Source organism: Helicoverpa armigera, chromosome 1, assembly GCF_030705265.1.
Source record: "Helicoverpa armigera isolate CAAS_96S chromosome 1, ASM3070526v1, whole genome shotgun sequence".
In the NCBI taxonomy this organism is placed as follows: Eukaryota; Metazoa; Arthropoda; class Insecta; order Lepidoptera; family Noctuidae; genus Helicoverpa; species Helicoverpa armigera.
In genome coordinates this window covers 11,884,392-11,907,966 of record NC_087120.1, presented here as the reverse complement: position 1 = coordinate 11,907,966, position 23,575 = coordinate 11,884,392, and the positions used below count along the sequence as shown (strand labels likewise).

General features: G+C 36.5%; 1 protein-coding gene across 22 annotated transcripts in view; it reads right to left on the bottom strand.

Annotated features, from left to right (window-relative positions):
- The window catches only part of LOC110376632 (coiled-coil domain-containing protein AGAP005037), a 283,012-nt gene that overhangs the window by 102,940 nt on the left and 156,497 nt on the right, over nucleotides 1-23,575 (bottom strand). For 11 of the 22 annotated variants that reach the window (XR_010276625.1, XR_010276626.1, XM_049837603.2 and 8 more), the window contains exon 3: nucleotides 16,407-16,439. The exons of 1 other annotated variant lie outside the window; for it this stretch is intronic. Coding sequence is in view for 18 of the 21 variants with exons in the window: in XM_049837603.2 (XP_049693560.2) it covers nucleotides 16,407-16,439 (33 nt within the window). In the remaining 3 variants the exon portion in view is untranslated. Of the gene's footprint in view, nucleotides 1-4,162; nucleotides 4,494-15,485; nucleotides 15,905-16,406; nucleotides 16,440-23,028; nucleotides 23,524-23,575 lie in introns of those variants that run through there. 10 more of the 22 variants (XM_049837647.2, XM_049837633.2, XM_049837658.2 and 7 more) reach the window with 5 other exon arrangements.

The following is a 23,575-nucleotide window of genomic DNA, read 5'->3' as shown; positions in this document are numbered from 1 at the left end:
TGGGTCCCGGCTTTCATTTGAACATGCTTTGGCAGTCGTTACGGATAGTCAGAAGCCCGAAAGTCTGACAACCAGTCTAAGAAAGAGGTATCGGGTTACACGAGTAACTGGTGGGTTGAGGAGGTCAGAAGTCGCGCCATGCAAAACATTAGTACTCATCTGCATCTGGTTAGACTGGAAGACGACCCCAAGAAAAAGTTGGGAAAGGGCTAGGCAGATGATGATTTAAAACAATATCAAAATCAGAAGTGATTTGAAATAAATAAAGTTAAACCATTATGAACAAGGCCAATTTCCTTCCTTGTGGGGGAGATGTTGACATTCAAATGAAATTGTTAAGTAAATAAAATATCAAGCTGCAATTTCTTTCAGGCTACTTAAATGCAATCATAGATCCAATAGGCAACCTTAGAAAGTAATCAATGTTATCAATTTATAGCATAAGGTAGGAAGGTAATTTTCTGTTACTGAATAGAACTTCAACGAAGCCCTATTATCCTGTGAACAACAAATTATAGATACTGAGGTTAAAAACAACCTTTATGGAAAATGCTACTTGAATTACTTGTGATTGCTCTAGATAAAACGATTGCAGGAAGGAATAAAATTTTCCTATATGCGAATACCTATGTTGTAAAAAATGTTCTTTATATATTTTATGGAAGAGCTTTTAAAACTAGCCACTGAAAGTAGCTATTGACGTCCACTGCCGAACGTAGGCCAGTGAAATATCCTGGAATACCATACATGAACGACTCCCAAAGATAGTTCAATAAGAAAAAAAACTAAGTCAATCCACAATACTCTTTTTGGGCAGTTGTTGATAGCAGCATATTTGCCTATTTCGCGTGCCGCACTTGTTTCTGGAGTGGTGCAACGGTCGGAAGACGTACGTTTTTAAAATAGGAAGAAAAAATCTAAAATAACCCATTCCGCTCCATGGTCGGTTCCAAGACAATGCGAAAGTAGCTATAAGATCGAGGGAACAGAGAGTGCACCGTGCACCTGTGTCTGCGCATATGTTAGTGCACTATAATCATGCGCAGCTAGCTGTTATTCTTCGTAACAGCCGCCATTTTAGACAATCAGTCTTTCTTCAGTCATAAATACGTCAAAATAGTAACACTGGTAGGTATACGTATAGAATATTGAGAATGGCCGTTGAAAAAGACTTGTAGGTCCGGACACGTCATTTTGTTCCAGCGGAAAATATGCCTAAAGATGCCACCCCCACCGATTGGGGAAATGAGGCAAAATTGTGGTAATAACTGCCACTAGCCGATAGCTAGGTTGAAAACTTATACGCCCAGCTTTCGCAGCGGTAGCATTCTTTCATTCCTTCGTCGATAACCTAAGTCGCACACGAGCACATCTCAATGAAACTGCAATACGTGTGACAGGGTCCGCCATCCCAGCAAAAGCTTGATACTACTCGGGCAGCATGGCCGAGGCATATCACCTTCCAAAAGTACCCAATAATTTGTTTCAGTTCAAAAGGAGTTATAAAATGAATTCACAAATTCATATATCGAGACAAAGAAGTGCACAGCCAAGGAAAATACCTCGTCTACGTTTTGTCCTTCTTTAGTTTTGGGCAGTGCAGCAGTCTCAAAGATTTTAGTCGCGAATACAATTTGATATGGGTATGCAAATGCATATGAAACATCATTGAATGAATGAATATGAATTTTGGCCAATGAGCAGGCGTTATTTGACGTGTTGTGTGGTTTCGATGGTAAAAAAAACTCATTGTGTGTGATACGTGTGCGTCTGCGCAAGAATAAAATATGATTTTTCTTTCTTTCTTTTCGAGTGAGCTGCAGCCTGATATCAGAGTTTTCTCTTTGATTGAGGCACCTGACATCTGAGGGCCGGAAAACGTTTTGAAATAAAGAGATAAATTATTACTCAAGCTTTGAGGAGATTACCGTTATGCGAAATATATTCATTTATTTAATTTAAAAAAAAACCTTTATAAAATGCCACAAAGCTCTTGAAGCAAATAATGCTGAAGTAGCATCTTCATATTCATCTGCCTAGCCAATAGTGGCAGTAGTAAAAGAAACTCAAAAAATATGCGCACGCGCGTCTCGTATCGTTCAGAAATTCTGAGTTTTTCTTTGGTAAGAGCGCTTTAGAAATAGCTGATTAATCCGCGCAACATTTGCCGAATGTGCGGGTTGTACGAGCGTTGTCGCATGTATGGCCGTGTGTAGACAAATCAGATTTTTGACCTACATACATATATAGGTAATCTGCGCAGGCTCTCAACTCGCTACCAACCCACCTAGTTCTTTATATTTAAGTTTTAAAATGTTCAAATTAACAATTAAAGTTAATGAATTGATGGGATGGAGCTGAAAAGTGCCATGTGATTCATGTGTGCCAGGGCCTTAAGCCGAGTATATGCAAGCAGCCATATCGCTAGCATTTAAGTGCTCTTAATTGAGAATTAAAATATTGAATTTAAGCATAAACTGGACCTCGCGCAGCCTTCGTTTTAAAATTGCATTTATTATATTAAAAGGTTGGGTATAAAAACATTTTTAAAATGAAATTTCGAATATCCCTTTTGGAGTGCCCGCACACTGCAAACTTTTAGTAGGCCGATAGTTTGTTTGGGTTCATTTAATCAGTATGGAAATTCGATTGGACTTAAGACTTTCTTTACAATTTTTTTTGTCTACTATCGGATCGATTGTCGGCCAACTGTTTAGTCTGCAATATGCGGGTAGTCTTACTCGACTTCTCGAAAGGTTGTCGAGTAGAGACTACAAAGAAGCAATCGCGTAGGACGGCCACATTTGGCAAAGGCGAAAGGTGGTAATCCTTTTGGAAATCAATCTCGTCTTATGATGCTGATGATCATGGAACGCCTTTATTCCCCCTTTATCTCAAGTTTTTGTAATGATTTCATAGTCAAAGCCCTTCTAGGTTCCCATGTTCATTTAATGGTATGTCTGACTGTCAGACAACCAGACCGTATGTATGTAATAACAGCTTTTATTTCGCATGGGTAAAGACGCCAGCCTATCTAGCTACTCCCAGATTGGAGTAGCTTGATATGCTGGCGTCTGGCATATTATGCCTACATACAATGATGAAAACTCAAAAAATATGATTTTTGAGCTTTCGTCATCCTTCTTTCAATCACCTTTCCTGTTGACCTAGATAGCAGATACCTAAACTAGGTTGATTTTTCGTATGGCCGTCGGGCCGTCGGAAAAACCACCAAGTGAGTGTTGATGCGCTTTAGTTGTTTTGCAAATCGTACCTATACCTAATACCTGTGTGAACAAATCTTAATACAAACATTTTCCTCCGATTATGATTAAGAAAAAATTTAAGCCGTTAATAATTAGCTAAGCAAGACGAGGCGGTGTTGAAAATAGAGCAGACTTATTAAATCGAAGCCCGCACTTTTTTCAGTAATCGCTTTGTTTATTTTGGAAAAAAAAATGTTTTGTTTCTTTTGTTTTATTTTTTTTATAGCTGGTATGATCAAACCGAGTGTCATAAAATAGTAAATAAATATACCGATATGTAAATATACTTATGAAATTATATATTAAGTAATTACTAAGGAATGTCGCTTTCAGCCATTTAAAAAATCTCTGTTATAGCCACGGAGGACAAAAGACTAGGTTATAGCCCATTCGAAGAAATTTAAAATTTTAACTTTGAAATATTTTTTGAGATTTTGAAACGGAATATTCGAGGTTTTTTTATTAGTTGCTTCTTGAAGTAACTAAGAAGCATTTGACCTTGATTTTTTTGTAATTTTCTGGTTGGCTGAGGATCAAAAATACTTAGATCGATTAGTAGAGAAAGTAAAGAATTTATTATGAAATATTCTAGAAAATTAAATATTTAACCTGAATGGACTAGAACAGATGTCAATTATATCTTGCATTAGCAGAATTTGTAGCTTTGCAAACTATGCAATTCGCTGTGTCAGGAACTTTTTTGGCGCAGCGAGCTTTTTACATGTAAAATAATGAAACTTTTTAAGCGGTGCCAAAATGCACGGGCAATATAGGTAGGTATATCAAACATAGATTTTTTTATCAAAATTAATTGTATATTAATTGATTGACAAAATTAATTGTATTGAATAATTTAAAATTTGCTGAAGGCATAAAACATTATTTTAAAAACTCACCTCTCTCTTGTAATTCAATGAATTCAATGCGGCCAGCCTCGACATCGGCTTCAGAAGGCGGCACTTCTACCTCACACCAGAGACAGTATCTATAGTACAACCACACGCAGAAGGGGATGTTTTCCAGGACTGCTAAAACATTACATCTACTAATAGCAACAAAAAATAATGCCAGAATGCTGGCAATTAAAACCAGAATCAAATAATAGAAAACGTCGAGGGCGAGCATGATGAAAAAACGAAAACCATACAATAAGAAATTATTGTAACTCGCAAATTAAAATTTAATTACGGGATTGGAAAAAAAATATTCAAAATTAGAACACGACAATAATTGAAAAAATTTAGAATTCGTATTTTAAAAATACGTAATTGAAACTTTAAAACAAAAATTAATTTTAGAAACTTTTTAAGAATAAAAACTTTCGAAAAAACACAGAATTAAAACTTTAAATCGAAAATAATTTTTAGGGAATTTTAAAATGGGAACGTCAACTGTCCTAGAGTCCTATCTAGTGAGTGGCTGGGCTGGCTCTGGCGGCTGGCGCGGGGAGGTCAGCTCGGGAGAACGTTGGTTGTTACACTGGCGCTCAGGGTTTACAAACACACAACATTGACTCCAGTTAGTGCTGCGAGACCTTCGCTCGGGAAAATGCAACTAGTGGAGGGAAACGCTGGGTTTATATACCCTCGTACCCACATTGATTTTATGATTTGAGTGGCACGTGTAACGATTTTCCCAATTAAGTTATCATCTTTTATATTTTGTTATACTGTGAAAAACGCAAACAAAATGTTTTATCTGTAATTGGTACTTAGTTATTTCGTGTGAATTGTAATTATGTTAATATATTGGTTTAAAAAATTGGTATTTTTTCAAAAACTGCCTAAACTGCGGAAATATTTTTTTATTCACTGTTTATAAACGAAATACAAAGATTTAAACAGATTTTGTTGCTATTTAAACTGTGACTGATTTTCAGTAGTTACACATTTTGAGTGACCTAATTAAAAATTGGCCAGGTATGTAAGACGGATGTTTGATAATGACATTAAAGGTAAAATATATAGGGCACGCTTGCTCGATAGAGGTCAGCCGGAATTTATTGAAACTTTTTAGTGATAAGTTTCTAGTTTTTCTATTAATTCTTACATCTTTTATTCTTAAAATAAAATCTAAGGTACTTTAGTTACATTTTTAATATTTCAACAGTAATCTACCATTATAATAAGCTCAATTGTTCACCCAGTGACCTTGATACGTCTGCCCTAAATTTTAAATTCTGTATTTGATCTAGTACTAGATGGTGCATTGTTTAGGTTCCTGATTTTTTTTATTGGTCTAGGTACTAAATGGTGCATTTTTTAAGTTCCTGTTCAATTTTTTATTTGTCTAGAATTGAAGTTGGGGGCTAATAAACATCCCACACTACGCTCCCCAACACGCATGTCCAGTACGTGCCGAGTATGGGTAACTCCCCCCAATTTGGGGGAGGCCTTTGAAAACCAGTGGACGTCTTTCGACTATGACGACTTTATTATGTAACAGGGTAGGCAGAGATGATGACTTAGAATGATTTCTTGTTCATTAAACACTTTTTTCGTTTTAACGACCTCGATAGAGCAATGGTCACCATGCCGGACTGAGGTCCCGCGTTCGATTCCTGGTACGGTCGACATTTATGTGACGAGCATGCTTGTTGGCCGTGGTCTGGGTGTTATAATATACATATATGTAGTTTATCAGTTATGTTAGAACCCATAACACGAGTTAATTAATAACTTAACATGGGTCTAACCAACCGCGTATGAAAAGGTGTCCCGACATTTATGTATTTATTCCGTCATAGCATTGTCGCTGTGGGTGTGGAAGGTGTCAACTCTTATTACCAAAACCCTCCACGTTTCTTCTGGAACTTTTTGCGTTCCAAGGTCGCGGTAACTTTTTCGAATATTCTCGTAGCCCGATATAAGTCTTCTGCGCATGGTAGACCGTGTATGACAGGATATCATACCATAATATTATAAAAACCTTTTGTTTTAATCGACATGCAATTTGACTACAGGTTTTTTTTTTTTAAGAAAGCACAATTTTATTTGTTTTTGAATGTTTTTAGAAAGTTCCTTTCACGGTGTGCAGCGGAGGGTATCAGGCTCTTGGTTGCTGAAACCCTCCACGTTCCTTCTGGAACCTTTTGGGTTCCAAGGTCGCAGTAACTTTTTCGAATATTCTCGCAGGCCGGTATAAGTCTTCTGCGCATGGTCGACTGTCATATGACGGGATATCACCATATTATAGTCACCCTTTGTTTTAAAATACATACAATTTGACCAGTATTTGTTTAAAAAGCTTTTTCTATTTTTTTGTTTTTGAATGTTTTTAGAATCGCCTAGGATTTTTTACAAGTTAAAAAGTTTTGTATTTGCCCAAAAACATAAAGTTTGGAGTTGGTGCTGCATGCTGTTGGGAAGATCCTAGTCTCTTTGCTTTCTCCAACTTCAGGTCAGCTCTAAGTCTTAACAGTTCTGTAATAACAACATCATCCTCCGAGCCTTTTTCCCAACTATGTTTGGGTCGGCTTCCAGTCTAACCGGATTCAGCTGAGTATCAGTGCTACACAAGAAACGACTGCCTATCTGACCTCCTCAACCCAGTTACCCGGGCAACCTTTAGAATGAGTTTGATTTATATTTATTTTCTAACTAATTAATTAAGTCTAATGACTTTAAAAAAATATTCGATTTATACGCCTCCTATCCGATCCTAGGGTTTGAGCGTCAAGGTCTTACTCGAAGCGCGCATGCGTGTACTCTACAGGTAAATTTTTTAGAGAATAACCTTCGATTTCTCATGGCCTCCATCATCAGATCATAGACTTGATGATAGTGATAGATAAATCCTTTACAAAAAAACTTTTTGTTACCAATCGGATGGTAAACAAAGGTAAGCGCAAAAAAATTAACAAAAATTCGATAAAACTAAAATTCGCATTAAAACTCTCCGAATTTTGGGAAGTTTAGTGCCAATACTAAATATACTTATCAGCATTTCTTAGACATAGCTAAATAGATAGTTTAAAAAAACTTCATAACAAATACTACAGACTTCCCTTGCCCTACAGGCTATTAATCACGTTTAGAATGGCACAAGGTTGAGCAAAATGAAATAGAAAGTACGGATAAGCTAGCTTTACAGGTAATTCTGAAGGCAAGAAGCGAGTGAAATCACGGGGCACTATTTGTAAAAAAAAAAAACAAAGGACTATCTGTTGCTTTTTATATTCGGTGTTATTAGTTCAAGAGCTTCATAGAATTTGTTGTTTACGAGTATTTACATTGGTATACGTAGTTATTATTTTATACCAGTTGCTACCTGTTTCATCCGCTTTTCAGGGAAATTTCTCGCGCCCGGAAAAAAGTACTAAGTACTTATATGTTTTTCTGATAATTTATAAGTTCAAAAAAATATTTCCACGTTTCATCAGACTCCATCTAGTAGCTTTTGCGTGGTAAACAAATAACCACATCCAAGCATACAGATTTTCTCGTTTATAGAACTAGCAGGAGAAAGATTTAACTGGCCATTTCCTGCGTCGACGGAAGTTTTCCTCCATCCGTATAAAATGTAACATAATAAATTTACCTACAGTATGCCAGCACTTTCAACCAAACAAACTCTTCAGTTCTTATTTTGATATTTACATTTTAGTTATGTACGTAATCAATGCAATACGGTAGTTTTCAACGAGCCAAATTCATTACTTTTATTGGACTGTCAAAAACGTTTACTCTGCAATATGTATGAAAGCGAAAGCTATGACGTCACAGATTTTTCACGTAAAACTGTGTACTTATTTAACTTGTACTCAATAAAGAAATGAAATGAATTATTCCATAAAAAAGATAAATAAAGCGACTGTATTTTGAGATGCACTACTTAATAAATAAATACATCGTATACTACTTCACTTTGATCATAATTTTACAATCTTTTGCTTAATTCTTAATAAGTGCTGATGAATGATTTGTCTGAAATAAGTAGGTAAAATCCTGTGTCTCAGGCGTAAAAGTGCTCATTGTAATATTTATACACATAAATAGTAGTAGTCGCAGCTATATAAATGAATATGATAACGTAACTTATTTTTGACCCAACTACCCAATTCCTTTCCATGGCGAATGTAGCCATGGCATAATATTCGCACGCGGCGCTTTGGCGGAAAGCGCAGCGGACATTCCGCGTGAAAGTGAAAACCCGGTCAAGAGCGTGTCGGGCCACGCTCGGTAGAGGCATCCCTAGTTTCCCGGTTATAGCTCGTACTTGTCAACTCCCAAAAAATGTTTAAAATGTGAAATTAGTAAATAGGGCTACTTATTTGTAAAAACTAGACGGGTGTGTGTATGTATGTTGGGTTTTTGGTCGTAATTTTGGATTGGGTGAATTACTGATTTCGACAGTTATATTTTTATTGAGGAGAATAAGATACGTTCACTCGTCCAGGGTTATAAAATATGTAAAAAGTATATTTTATTCAAAATAATTATCTTAGAAAGTCTTTATAAAGTACATTAGAGACATTTTCCATATTTTTTCAACATATATTGAAGTACATCAACAGCCGAATGCATCCTGACAGATGGGCCAACATCGTCACCCAGTGGCTACCACAGGATGGCCATCGCAGGCGGGGTAGGCCCCGGAAGAGATGGCGCGACTATCTGGATGCCTACAACCAAGATTGGTGGGAAGACTCAAAAGATCGAGAGGTGTGTGAGAGGCTAAGAAAAAAAATGGTTCAACAGTTGGAGACACATTTTTTTTTCAACTTTCGGAGCGATTATTTCCGGAAATATCACAATTATCAAAAACAATTTAAAGTAAACCCCTATTCATTTTTAAATACCTATCCAACAATGTATCACACGTTAGGATTGGAATGATGAAAAAATCACTCCCTCCTTTAAGAGTGTGCCATAATAAATATTTTTTTCCGCTTATTATTTTATCACTTTGTCGGCTTTATCGATATGTTATGGACCAAGTGATAAATTGGGCAGTATAGATAATGCCCGGTCATTATGAATAATGCCCAATATGAGAGTGCAATTTGATAATAATTATTCAAATAATCAAATTGACCGGGCACTATACATATTGCCCGTGACCTTTTGGGCAAAGTAATACAAACATATTTAATTTCATTTTTGTTATTGTTATTGACATTTAATTTAAAATAAACTAAATATTAAACCACTTAAATAATCAGCCTCATGATTTGGATTAATTATGACGGACTTCTGCCTTAAAAATCCACTAGTTTTTGCATTTAAAAGTTAAGGAAAGTCATATTAAAAATATAAAATAAGATATCATCATCATCATCATCAGCCTATAGCAGTCCACTGCTGGACATAGGCCTCTCCAAAATAAGATATAATTAAATTTAAAACAAAAAATTTACAACATATCTTTGTTTTATACAAATGACTTATTATTATAAAACAAAATAAACTAAAGTTTAAGCGATCAGACTCATTATTTGGCATAATTAACATTTGACTTTTATTTAGAGAAGCTAAATAAAAGTCACATAGAAAATATAATTAAAATAGGGTGCTATTTAAACAGGCTTCTTTTTAATATCATTACTCGCCCCCAAAAATTTATGTTGCCTTCTAAATTACTAAGTCAGCCACAATTAAATTTGTAGCATGCTAAACTAAAGTAAACTTCTGAAATACTATTAAATGACATCATAAAATATATTTATTTAGCTTCAATTTTTTTTACTCAGTAGTACGTTTAAAATATAACACATCCCATATCAATTGACAGAGCATGGAAGTAAGCATGCAACATGCAGCAAGCATGGCTTCTGTCACGGCTCCGGCGCTGCGGGGCTCCGGCGGTCCCATGCGAGCTTATCGTCGCAGATGGTTTTCACGCTCACCACCGCAGCTTCGGCTTGCTGACCGGCTCTGCCGGCCAGCCTCAGCCGCGGCGGCGAGCGCTTCAACTACCTGCGCCTCAGCTCGCAGGCCGCCTCGCCCCTCCGCGCCTACGCGGTTTTGAATTGCACTCTAGGGGTAGGGCAGACAAGACTACGTGGAGTCGGTTTTGCAGCGATTCGTTTTCGTCACTAAGTTCAGTTTTTAATACAATGTTTTGAATCCAAATTAAATTCTACCATAAAAAAAACGAGCCAAGGAAAATGAAATCAAGAAAAACGACGCCGAGTTAGTAAATTAGATGACAATTGTCCAATTAATAATTTTGTGGCTAGACTTATAATTTCCCATTAAAATAGAACATATAATTTAAAACAATAATCATAAAATATGTAGCAAGTAACAGAATTTATTTATTAGAACAACTGCCACCCTCGCACCGCATAAAATATAGCTTTATTATCAAATTGCCCAACTATCATGTAGCAATATAATAATGCCCGTGCAATGTGATAAATAATGAAGTTAAGATAGTTATTAATCACTTGGCCCGATAAAGCTAGACATTATTCATAATGCTCGGGCATTATAAATAATGCCCGAATTAATCACATGGTCCATAACAGATATACAAGTTGGTACCAAACTTCAGCTCTCTAGTGCTAACAGTTACTGAGATACGGATATATGCGCGTACGGACGGACGCACAGAAAATATGGCGAAACTATGAGGGTTCCTAGTATACTACGTAATCCTAAAAACTAGATAAGTGCCTATACCGATTGCCCTTCTAACGAGGCATACATTTTTGTTTTAAAAATATTTTTGGAAGGGGAAATAACAGTTGAAAAAAGCGATAGTGATAGTACAGGATGCATCAGGAGGAAATAACAGTGCCGTAGAACAGATTAATTTAAATCTCTACGCCTTATTGTTTAGCATAAAAAGAAAATTAGTATCAAAAATCATTCAACTTGGTTGTAAAACAGCACTGTTTGAACGTTCAAAATTTACAAAAGACAGCCTCCAAAACGCCCACCCTTCACCACTTCCTATGTGATTTTGCTGTGAAGAAGAAGTGGCGCAACGAACTCCCCAGCAACTCACGTCGGTACTTTTGTAGTATAATAAATAATTATAATATCGGCACGCCTTTCACTCACGTTGGGGTAGTCCATTGGTAAGAGTAGCTTGTGCTTTGGGTATAATTGCTATCACAAATGAAAACCTAATCCTCCGGACCACAACCAACAATACGCCCAACACATAAATGTTGACCGCTGGGCATCGAACCCATGCTCAGTTAGAGCTCTGCCTCATTGAGACGCCATGGCGATGTCGCCGGCGGCCCAATGCCTGGCCACTTCTGGCACCCAAAGGTCGCCAAGCTACCGCAGTATCCAGAAGCCACATAGAGATCTGTAGCTCGTGGCCACGATTCCAATTTGGTGACGTTGCCAAACCGTCGCCAAGTGAGTTAGGTAGCATATTATGTACATTTCAATATTAACTGCTTGGATACGTAGCTGGCGACGTCGCCATTGGCGTCCTAATGAGGCAGACCTCTTAGGTAGTTCAGTATGGTGATCATTGGGCCTACAACGTGGTCAAAATAAAATGATTCGAATTAATAAAAATTGTTTTCTTAGCTCTGTTAGATGGGCATTAATCTAATTAATTTCTATCACAGCAGATGGTCAAGTCCGGAATTTCACTGGCAGATCACTGTGGCTCATGATGAGGCAATGTGCACCTAAACTCTATTAAAATGGACACATAAATAAACAAAAACATAACATAAAACTCAAACAGTTTCTATTAATAAAATACGCCTAAAAATCAATGTAATAGGCACGGAGAATAAAAAAAAAGGAAATTTTCCATCTCTTAGTGATAAAAACACGTGCCCAATATTTTTTGCTCGTCTAAAATGCGGATTAATTAAAATCACTATTTTTTTTCTCTATCGTCACGCCAATTATGATATCTAATACCTAAATATTATCTTATCCATTTAATCATTTTATTAAGCAGCTATTGTTTATTGTTTATTTGTTATAATTTCTGTAAAGATCGTGTACCTTTACTTTCAGCTCAGATGGAGTACAGCATGCTTTATATTAGTGTCAAAAAATAATTGAAACTGAAAAATAATGCGCTCGTGATACCAAGTATTGTTTTTAAGTTGCATTGTTTAATTTGTTAATAGAATGTTTGTGAAAATATTTATTTATTTATTTAAAATACTTTTTGCATATTATACAACGGCGGACTTAACGCCTTAGGCGTTCTCTGCCAGTATACCTTAGGGTGGTGGTGAAATATGTAGAAGTGATAGGTGCAACACAATTTGATAAACATACTTTTTAAAAGAGTGTCTATGGAGTTTCTTGCCGGCTCTTCTCCATGAGACCAACTTTTTGGAACCGTGCAAATAATGTGACGTTTCATAAGAGCCTGCAAAGGCCTATTTGAAAAAAAAAACAGATTTTGATTTTTGAAGTATAACTGCAGGTTTAGAAAAGCTAAAAAAAATATACGTATTTCAGGCAAGCCTTCTGATCCTAATATAGATAAGTAGGATACAAGCACCGAGTTTAAATATTGCAAGCGTAAATAATTAAACGTATGAATTTTCCAATACCATTTAAGTTCATAAAATCCTTTCTGCGAATCATTTGCAAAAGGGGCTTAATTGTACATAATTATGTACAATTACTTTTATATTAAAACTTAAGTAGGCAAAAGAGATTCTGAGTAAAATCAGTGAAGTATTTGTAAGATATCCTCGTGTATTGTCCACTCTGTAATTAAGTTCTTATTAATTACTCAAAAACGATACGTATTCGTTGTATGTATGTTACCGTTCACACCAGATTTCAGGAAAAACTAGTTTTGTCTAGGCTGACCTAGTTTATTCTTAGGACAAACTAGTTTGTCTTGAAATCGGGTAATATTTTTTTTGACACCTTGTAGAGCAATTTTAGTATAAGAAACGAGATATTCATGAAATACAATTTTTGGCACCTTTGACATTTAACTCCCGACTAGCCTGCTTGTCTCGCGACGCGGATATGAGATTTCTATTTCTTTCATCCCTAGAATAATAACTCAACGACAATTTTATTTGGCTATTAGGCGGTTCATACTGGTTTAGACTGGTTGTGTAACGTCTTTTACATATTTTTGTTTCAGGCATGCGTTGGTCTCGGCTCTGACCGCATCATCTTGCATCACTAATACAAGCGAGAGAGGAACAAAAATTCCCTGTAAACAAGAGCTGACACCGTTAATTAAAAACAAAGGGTGACCGGAATCACATCAATATCAAAATGAAGGCAAAACAGTGTAATACAAACAAACACTAAATTAGGCTCCATATTACACCCACCCATTTTAATATGCCGACGTGACATGAAGACTCCCATATTCATGTCACGTCAGGCATATTCGTTGAATAGCAATGCTGATTGTATGCAATGTCCTAATTACATTATTTTTAGTTGCATTTTCCAGTTGTATCAACAATTTTTGGGTTCATTTAATTTTCGTGTAGCCAAGTACGTTTTGGTTTAAGAATAAATGTGAGTTTGGTGGCATCAATTTAAGCTGTGTGCGTAGCTGTTTCATCATCGACCCACTTATTGTTTCATAGTTCATCAAAAGCTTTCAAACACAAAAGGCATGCCAGTGCTATTGATTACAAATAGCTTATTGCTGTCATAGACATATTTTTTTATATGGCTATCCGTTTCACTTTTAATGATACATTATTTTTACAACGGGTACAGCAACAATATGCGTTAAGATAAAAAAGGGTACCTAATGGTACCTAATATTTAAAAGGCGTATATGGTGGGATGGATCACACATGGAGTGGAATACCTGTTGGTCTATTCTGTTGCGCTTCCACGCTAAAACTACCGGATTTAGCTAGATGAAATACCAGATACTCTAGACTCTAGACTGCGAGACGCGTGTAGACGAGCTAGTAGGTAATGCAATATTGTATCCATCTTTTCATTTGCCTACGAGAGATAGAATTCGACATGAGCCCCATACATGCAATGTCAAATTCCTATCGCTTATAGATATGCAAAACAATATATAGATACAATATCGGGACCGGCCGTTAATAAGCGTCTGAGATAATTCAACAGAGAGTGAATTGGGTACCAAGTGGGTGTTGCTCATCTGTGCCAGTTGACCGTCTTAACACAGCGAACTAATTGCTTCAAATTAGATCGCATTTAGACGGCGCGGTGGTAGGCATATTAAGCGATGAGGCGATGCGAGTATTAGGGTGCGTCCTATATGAGCGATATGGATGCGAACGCGAAGCGGCGCGGTGAGATGCGATAGCAGCAAACAGGCGATTTCTTTTGAAGTGACTTAGGGATCTATCAGACAGAGAGCAGTTACGCGGTCGAGCGTTTTGCGTTCGCGTTTTGCGTTGATCTCTATTACTACTTCTACTGGACCGACGCGGTCAGAATGCCTCCTGTGTTAGTATATCTATGTAACGTAATATGCCACAAAGAACGCAAAACTGACCGCTTGAACGCTTGATCGCGCGACCGCAGCATGTCTGATATATCCCAGAGGCGCGATGGAACGCGATTACCTACAGTAAACAGACGATTCCTTTTGAAATGGACTAGGTACGTGATGTGATACGGTACGGCACGACACGGTGCAGCGAAGGTACATGTATCATCGCTTCGCATCGCGTTCGCGTTGATATGTTACACGCAGGACTCAAGACGCGTGCGATGTCAGCAAATTGCAAGACAGATGTAATCCATTGTCATGTGATATAAAAAGGTATTTTTGATTTCATTGTAGAATGAATATTCCTTATCGATAGAAATGGCTTCAAATAAACGTCATTTACAAACGTATTCCATATAAGATTTCAAGCCAACAGAGAACAACTAATACGATTCAAAAGACGGTTCAAGTATGAACACATTCTAATGCTCCTAAATGTGTTCCCCCTTTTTGTTAAACTCATGAGTATATGAGAATTTTCAGACTTCGCCGTATTAATATAAATAACAGCTTAAGTTTAAGAAGATTATAAAAAATATCCACGTGACGCTATAAAATCTAATATCCTGAAGTATTTTCTCAAGCATGTGGAGCGGAACATACATGATATTATGATTAAAAAATACTTTGCTAGGAAATTAATAAACTGAAATATTTCATAGTTTATTTGCTGGAAAAACGTATTACCTACCTGTCTGTCACTACTTACAAAAGTAATTATGATTTCATCAGTAATTTATTCCACGAACTGTTAATTATGATATTGCTGATTTATTCAATTATAATTGAAAATTAAGGTATTTTCGCTGAAATACTCATTACCTGTATTCGATCTCACGATATCATATCTCTCACATACACAGTTAGTGCACACACAGATGCGGTCCTGAAGCCTCACCGAAAACCCAATTTATAATTCACGAACATTGTAGGTACCATCACTGTTAAAACAAACTGGCAAAAACAGTCCATTTCATACTCAATTAGAGTAATCGTTTGCAAAGCACTTCAACATTAATTAAACAGCAAACACATTTATTAATTAAAATTCGGTACTTGTTCAGAATACCGCAACAGTTCACTATGCTGCAATGATTCACTAGGCCAGATTTAAAATTGGAAACAAGGGCACTGATTGAATAATTTCGATTTGTGGGAATACGCACATGTGCGAGCGTGACGACGTCGCACGCGCACGGTGCGTTCAAAACTACACATCAGTTAAGATCAACGGGCTGAACAAACTACGTTGATTGTACCGCCCGTAAAACAAATCCAGATGTACGGCAGTGCGTAGCTAGAAATCAACACGAATGGCTAAAAATAAACTAACTACAGAAACGCAATGGTGTCAAGAGGCGAACGTCCCTTATTGCTTATAAAAGTCAGCGTGTTAGCCGCCCATCACAAAATGAGGTAAGACTTAAAAAACAGTAAAGCAAATGAAACAACGATAGATTGCATCAACGAAGATATAAGTAGAGTATCCTCAAACATGACCAGACATTATAAAGGAACAACAGGGCTTGCACTGTGAAAGGAATAAGTCTATAGATACCTAAGGTGTAATACAAGTCTTGTCGTTTATATTTTTACACGAATAAAAACAATAAAAAACATATTTTCAATATTCCTTATCTTCATTATTTTATTTACCTTCGCATATCACTTAATAAATAAATTATCTCAGTCTGGATTCTCAATACAAGAATTTAAAGCTGAGAAATATAATATAACACTCACCGTCCATTCGTCCGTCTCCATGCCAGTCTTCTTCTGAAACAAATTTTTACTGTATAAGTACATAATTTTGGAATGTATAAGACCTAGCATTAATCTAGCCCTTCTACCACTAATCTACAAGTGTAGGTAATCGTAATAGCGGGATTTCACCTAAATGGTACTAACGCATTATTTTGTTCGTGAACTCAAAAAAGTCGGCAGCTAGCATATTCGTGTACCTACAAAAGTTGCAGTTTTAGTTTGAAGTGAAAAGTGGTTCTTTAGTGGCTCTGTGCACTTTTTATAGTGGGAAAAATCTGTAGACCTCGTGACAGGTCACGTGACCGACTGATTTAAAAGACCCTGAGCGGCAGTTGCAGAAAGATCCATTAAAATTAAAGCTTCAACAAATCTAAATATATAAAACTCAAAGGTGACTGACTGACTGACATAGTGATCTATCAACGCACAGCTGAAACCACTGGACGGATCGGGCTGAAATTTGGCATGCAGGTAGATGTTATGACGTAGGCATCCGCTAAGAAAGGATTTTGATCAATTCTACCCCCAGGGGGATAAAATAGGGGATGAAAGTTTATATGAAACTTTGTCAATTTTAAACCGATCGGACTGAGACTTTGCATGCATAAAGCTACTATGGCGTAGGCAACCCTTAAGAAAGGATTTTGATAAATTCCATCCCTAAGGGGATAAAATAGGGGATGAAAGTTTGTATACATCTTAGATTTTATGAAGAAGTCCTGATGACGAATCAGAATTTTATGATGACGTTCGCTTAAATACGATTTTGATTAATTCAACCCCCATTCAACCCCCACGGGTGATAAAATAAGAGATGATGAAGGATGTAAAATGTATTAGTTTGAACCTATCAGTACGTAATGGAACGAACAAAATAATGTTTAGTTCTAAATGTTGAGAAGTTCTGCCTACCGCTATTAGATGGCGCTGTGCATCTTCTAAACGTTAATGGAGAAGTTGAAGAATGTACTGTCGTCCCTATTGTTGGTGACGGTGCATGTTTGTTTCGTGCTCTCTCTTATTTAATGTACGGAACACAAGACAGAGCAATGGAGGTGCGTACAGAAATTGTCAAATATGTGGTTAATGACTGGAGCAAGTTTTCCATAAAGTTCGTAAACCATACCTAATTAATAATAATACTTCTTAACGCGAGCGAAGCCGCGGGCAAAAGCTAGTCTATGACTAAAACTTTTTGTCTTGTTGAAAAAGAAATCATCAATAGATTTGAAGAAGCTTTAACTTTAAAGGATATTTCTGCAACGGACGGTAAGATGTAAAGTGTGTAAGACGTTCGACGGACGACCGACGTACCGTTTTGTAGATGTGTTTTCAGAGATACCTACGCTAATAAATGGTAAATAATTGTAATAGTTCTGAAGTGTTATATTTTTAATGTAAAAAATGCGAACAAATCGTGCTTGTGCAATAGCGCAATAAAAGAATGTTGTATTTTTAACATAAGTGATAGTACATAATTTTATACTAACAAATTAAAGCAGTTAACGCAAACTGATGCAACAAAACAAACAAACTATTCCCTGATCATTCCACGACATTAATTATATTCATTCAAGAATTTGGCTTTGTTTTGAGATTCTTATCTTGTCTTTCCCCACTGATATTCAAAAAGTAAAAGACAATGATGTTTATGTGATTTCATAAGAAATGGCGTACATAAGGAAATATTTAGGTGCGGACATAGAAGGGGTGTTATGATCAGACCTGGGGCCCGATTCTCCTAAGTTAATAATGTCAAAATTAAATAGAAATCGAATCGCAATATGATCGCAATTGCAGTTTTAACCATATCGGGCATTATGCTACTATTATAAAACCAATCGTATTCCAACGACATTCGATTGGTTTGCGATTGGTATATTTTGGTGATTTTGGTCTATACGGTAGTTTGCTCTACATCATATTGCACTCGTAAATCATTTGCAGACAAAATGATTCATTATTGAATGACAGAAAAGGATAAAAAAGTTTATTTCAAAGAAAAAATAGCGGAATGCCACATACGCTTCAATCGTAATCGAGTCGTGATTGGATCGCAGTCGAATGTGAATCGAATGTCGCTTAAGTAAAATTAGGAGAATCGGGCCCCTGCTGTCCTGTATGGATCAGAGTGCTGACCCATAAGCGATGAATGAAAGTCGCATGTGGCGGCAGAGATGAGAATGTTAAGATTGAATAGGAAATGAGTATACAAGAGAAAGTTTAAAATTGGCACCGTTTACCGAAAAGTAATATGTGGAAACCGGCTCATGGTAGCCATGTGATGCAGAGGAATAAGGATTATGTTGGAAGAAGGTGATGAGCATGAAAGTAGATGAATATCGTGAAAGGGCACAACCAAGAGATGACGGCAGACAGAAGAGTATGCAAGAAGAAAATATGCTTCGCCGAACCCAAATACAAAAAAAAAATGGGATAAGGGCAAGAGGATGTGCGTGCATAGGAGTAGTACACACGGCTACACATCAAGCTATAACCAGTTTATCTTGGACTCGCTCTAGGTATATGAACGTTCTACAAATTGAACGGTCAGTTTATACTAGTTTAGTAAAGCTTAGTGTGTAACCGTGCTTACATAACAAAGAACATAGCAGTACATAAGTAAGTAGATAGATGAAGAATATAAGGAAAATTTCATGAATAATATAAATGGAAAAATTGGGAGTCATGAAGAAATTCACGATAACGATTCGCTTAAGTATTTATAAAACAATGAAACAGAGGAAGGAGAAAAAAGCTTGAAAATAAAAGAAATGTTACACTTGACCTAATTATCATTCAGGTGGTGATATCTAATTAGATTTAGCTGATCTCAAGACTTTGCCACTCATTTATAAACTAATTCGAAAGCTTTGCTTTTCTTTAAACAATGCAACCATAAAAAGAGAAAAACAGAAATAAATACCTAGCCCTTTGGTGAAGATATAGCTTTGAACCAAAAAACGGAGATGGGACACTAAATAATAAGTATACCGGTAATTAATAGGCTGGGTAAAGGGTTTTATATCAATAATTGTATTCACGAGTAAGTTGAACGATTTACAAGGAAAAGTTTGTTTTTGTTGACGAGGTTCCTAATACAAGTTGCATTGTGTTAGCTTGTGCTCCAAAACTTAGGACTTAGGAGGACTTTCAGAACTGTGTACTGGCGGGTTTAACTTTAACCGCTGTTGTAAATGTAGAACATTAGCTTTTGTTGCTTAAGAGTAACCGCACATTGTACCTACATTAAACAATTGGACGACAGCTGACCCGATAGTCTGCATTACAAATCTTGATGTCAATTAAAGTTTTCAGTCAGACGATACTTTGTTTTGTCATAAATCAGTATGAAGATAAATGGTAGTATAATCATCGGCACGGATATTGAGCGCTCGGCGGAAGAGTGGGGATCGCTTTGCGCACCGTACACTTATGGTAAGAAAAAAACACACATGACAACGATCAGGTAGGTATTTGGCTGGTATCAGACCGATTTTAGTCGGTCTTTTCACGATTATCTTAAAAAAATATTTTCCTCTCAAAACTCTTTTAGCCTGTAGTGAGCAGAGTGTGGGTAAGTCTTAATCCTACGAAACTGTTCTTTGCAAAATCATAACAAAAACAATATTAATCTCTTGTTTACTTAGTACTAATCCTATTAACATTATAGATAATATTGGAAAAGACTAAGCTGAGCTAATCTTACTTTTACTTTTTTACTTATACAGCCTTTTTATCGTCAAGTCGTGGTGGCCTAGTGGGTAAAGAACCAACCTCTCGAGTATGAGGGCGCGGGTTCGATTCCAGGTCAGGCCAATGCAACTTTTCTAAGTTTGTATGTACTTTCTAAGTATATCTTAGAGTGAGAGAGTTACCGGGCAACCCAATACCCCTTGGTTACTGGCTTCTGACTACCCGTAACGACTGTCAAGGATGTTCAATGACAGCCGGGACCTACAGTTTAACGTGTCATCCGAAACACAGTCATTGGTGTCTAAGATATACTTAGAAAGTACATACAAACTTAGAAAAGTTGCATTGGTACTTGCCTGAACTGAAATCAAACCCACAACCTCATACTCGAGAGGTTGGTTCTTTACCCACTAGGCCTCCACGACTTCTTCTAATCTTGAAGCTAATTTGTTTAGAATATAATTGTTTTAACCGACTTCATTTGGAAGAAGGTATATATACCGTAGTAGCATAAATAAATGAGTACTGGACATCTTCTATAACTTTTTTTCTATCTACATAATTAAAGTACAATGCTATGAATCTTTACTATAATGCTCAAATACGAAAGTAACTCCTGTCTGCCGATCTGGCATTAAATATTATTGCAACGAAAGTACTCTTTTTGACACGCTCATATTAGCTTCACTTAGACTTGATGAGTTTTTAACTGTTTCTTGCGGTATTCCCTACCATTCCTCTACTAGCGCCATTTTCAGCTCAAATGATTTTTTGTTTCTACCCTTAATTTAAAGCTAGAAATATAGGCGTTTAAACGAGACCATAAACATTTAACTGTAAATATTGTATCATTGGAAATCGTTGTAATTCTATAGCGCAAGGGGGCGATTCCATTTTTTTGCTCGGATGTGTATGTATGTAATAAAATCTTGGAATCTTAATTTGACCCACTTCCCGGTCTTCGATAAGGACCAAAAATTTGCACACGCTCTGTGTTCTGATGACAATACATACATGACTAGCGTGTTTTTTAGTTTTTTAAAGTATTATTTTTTGAGTCTAGTTCAATCGACCTTTTGAAAAGACTTTGCAAGCTTTTTAGAAGCCAGTTCGCATTTTGTCTGTTTTTGTACCAATTTCTCACAACCCCTTTATAGTTAGTCTAGCAACGCCATCTATTAGCGAACCCTATATTTATTAACTGCATGAAACGTGAAGCGGATGTTTACATTTTGTATAGTTTTAAAGCTCTCTCGTGGCCCTGTTAGTTCTATAAAGTTGAAATGGATGGCGCTTGTGACGGTGAAATTATAGTACGATATCAGGTGGCATAACAGGGTTTATGGGTGTTAATTATTAGATAGGCATAGTAAAAACGTTCTAAAACAATCTAGAATTAAAACAAGTTGTGTCCCCTACATTTTACCTAAAAAAAAATTTAGGAACTAATACAATTTCAGACAAATTTCAGCCTAAATATAATTGGTTTAGACATCAGCATTTAAATAGTTGCTTGCTAAGCTGCTCAAGTACTATGAAAGCCCAAAGAGATAATACCTACTTGCTAGTAATTAGTTACTATATTATTTTCGTGAAATACAGCTATATACAGCTTCGTTCGTAGCACGCGTAGCGCTGCTACGCTCATGCCGTAGCAAAGTGTAGACTACGCAAACAAGTCAACACCTTTCTCTAACGCCCTCTTTACATGCAAGTATTCATTGCACATTTAAAATAAAAAGTTTGTGAAAGTAAGGGTGCATGTAGTTGGAGCAAGTTAACATGCGCAAGTGACAAGTGACAAAAGCACACGTGTGGGTATTTTGTATGCGCGAGCCACTGGACCCCTACGTTTTTAAAATGCATGTTACTTAATTGTGCATGTGCCTCAACATTTTCAAGCTATTTGCACGTGTGTATGCACCTTAAACGTACGATCATCGTGTCTTGTGAAAGCTCTCTACCCCGGCTACGCGGCACCGTCTGCATTTAAAGAGGGCCTAACGATCTCAATTTGACCCTTAAAATCACCCATCGAATACCTAAATAAAATATTTCGTAAAGTCAAAACAAAGCCAATGGCTGGATGACTAGGCTTACTGCTGCCTAGCAACACTGAGTGGTCTGCACCCTTCAAATGTGATTTTATTTTTTATTTTAAACGCTTCAACCATGCCAACCCCATGGTATGCATTCAGTTATTAAAAAGGGATTATTTTCAACTAACTATTCCCCATGGTTCAATCCCCATCTAGACAAAACTACTTCAACTGTCGGATTTAAAGTATCCCTCCCCTGGCTCTAGGCTACCTATGTATCAAAATAAAAATCCATCAGTTCTTTAAACGAAAAAGAGTAACATAATAGATCGAGAGCCAGCGATTGCCAGACCTTTGTTATTTTATAAAGGCTCGTTTTTCCGTTATATTGAACTTTGTGTGTGCTTCTGCCTTACAGTTGGTATAAACGATAGACTGCTACAAAGTTTGAATGACGGTTGCTTTTGAAGATATTTAAAAATAACCTAACCTTTCTCAACTTAAAGTTTTAACCGTTATGTCTTAGTTTATATTTAAGATGATATCAATATATACCACTTTTTCTATGACAGCAATTGTTGATTTCATACGAGGGAAAAGATACGAGATAACCTTCAAACAGATTTGGAAGTCCTATGTCTTTTCTAGTGTATGAAATCAACGATTGTTGTCATATAAAAAATGGTCCAGAGCAACCGTCAGTCAAACTTCATAATAGTCTTCCTTTCATACCTACTGTAGATAACACACAAAAATTCAGCCTTTATAAAATAACGAAGGTCTGGCAGTCGTTGGCTCTTTTAATATTATTACCTAAATAAATACAGGAGGAAATACCTAGTCCAATATGAGAAACAAATGCTTACCATTTTCCCGGCCTTTTCTTTTCTTCTTGCCACCTGAACTTGATTTTGATGTCTTGTCAGACTTATCTTTGCTTTTCCAACGACTTAACATTTTTACTTATTCACAAGGATCACATCACATCTTACACAGTACATTTTTACACGGTTTTAGTTATGAAACATTTTTTAGCCTGTTTTTTAGTTTGTCAGTCACTACAGACACACAGCACAGTACACACAACACATGTCTATAAAAAGTCAGTCATTAACACGAAACAGTCACTGCACTGGTCCATAAAATGTTTCAAAATTTCACTACACTTAGTTCCTTAAATCCTTGGGTTGGTTTCAGTAAGATATGTATGGCATTCGTTTATTTCAATTCCGCTTGTTTTGTCGTTGGAGTTTTATAATTATACGAAAATTAGTCTTTGGTTTAACTTGTTAGTTTTAAAGTGTTTCACTGGTTTAAAGCTGATGTTATGTAAAAAAAAATGTTTTCTTTTCACACTATTCCTGAAAAAAAGAAAGGTAAGGTAAGAATTTGGTAAGTTTCAATATCAAACTG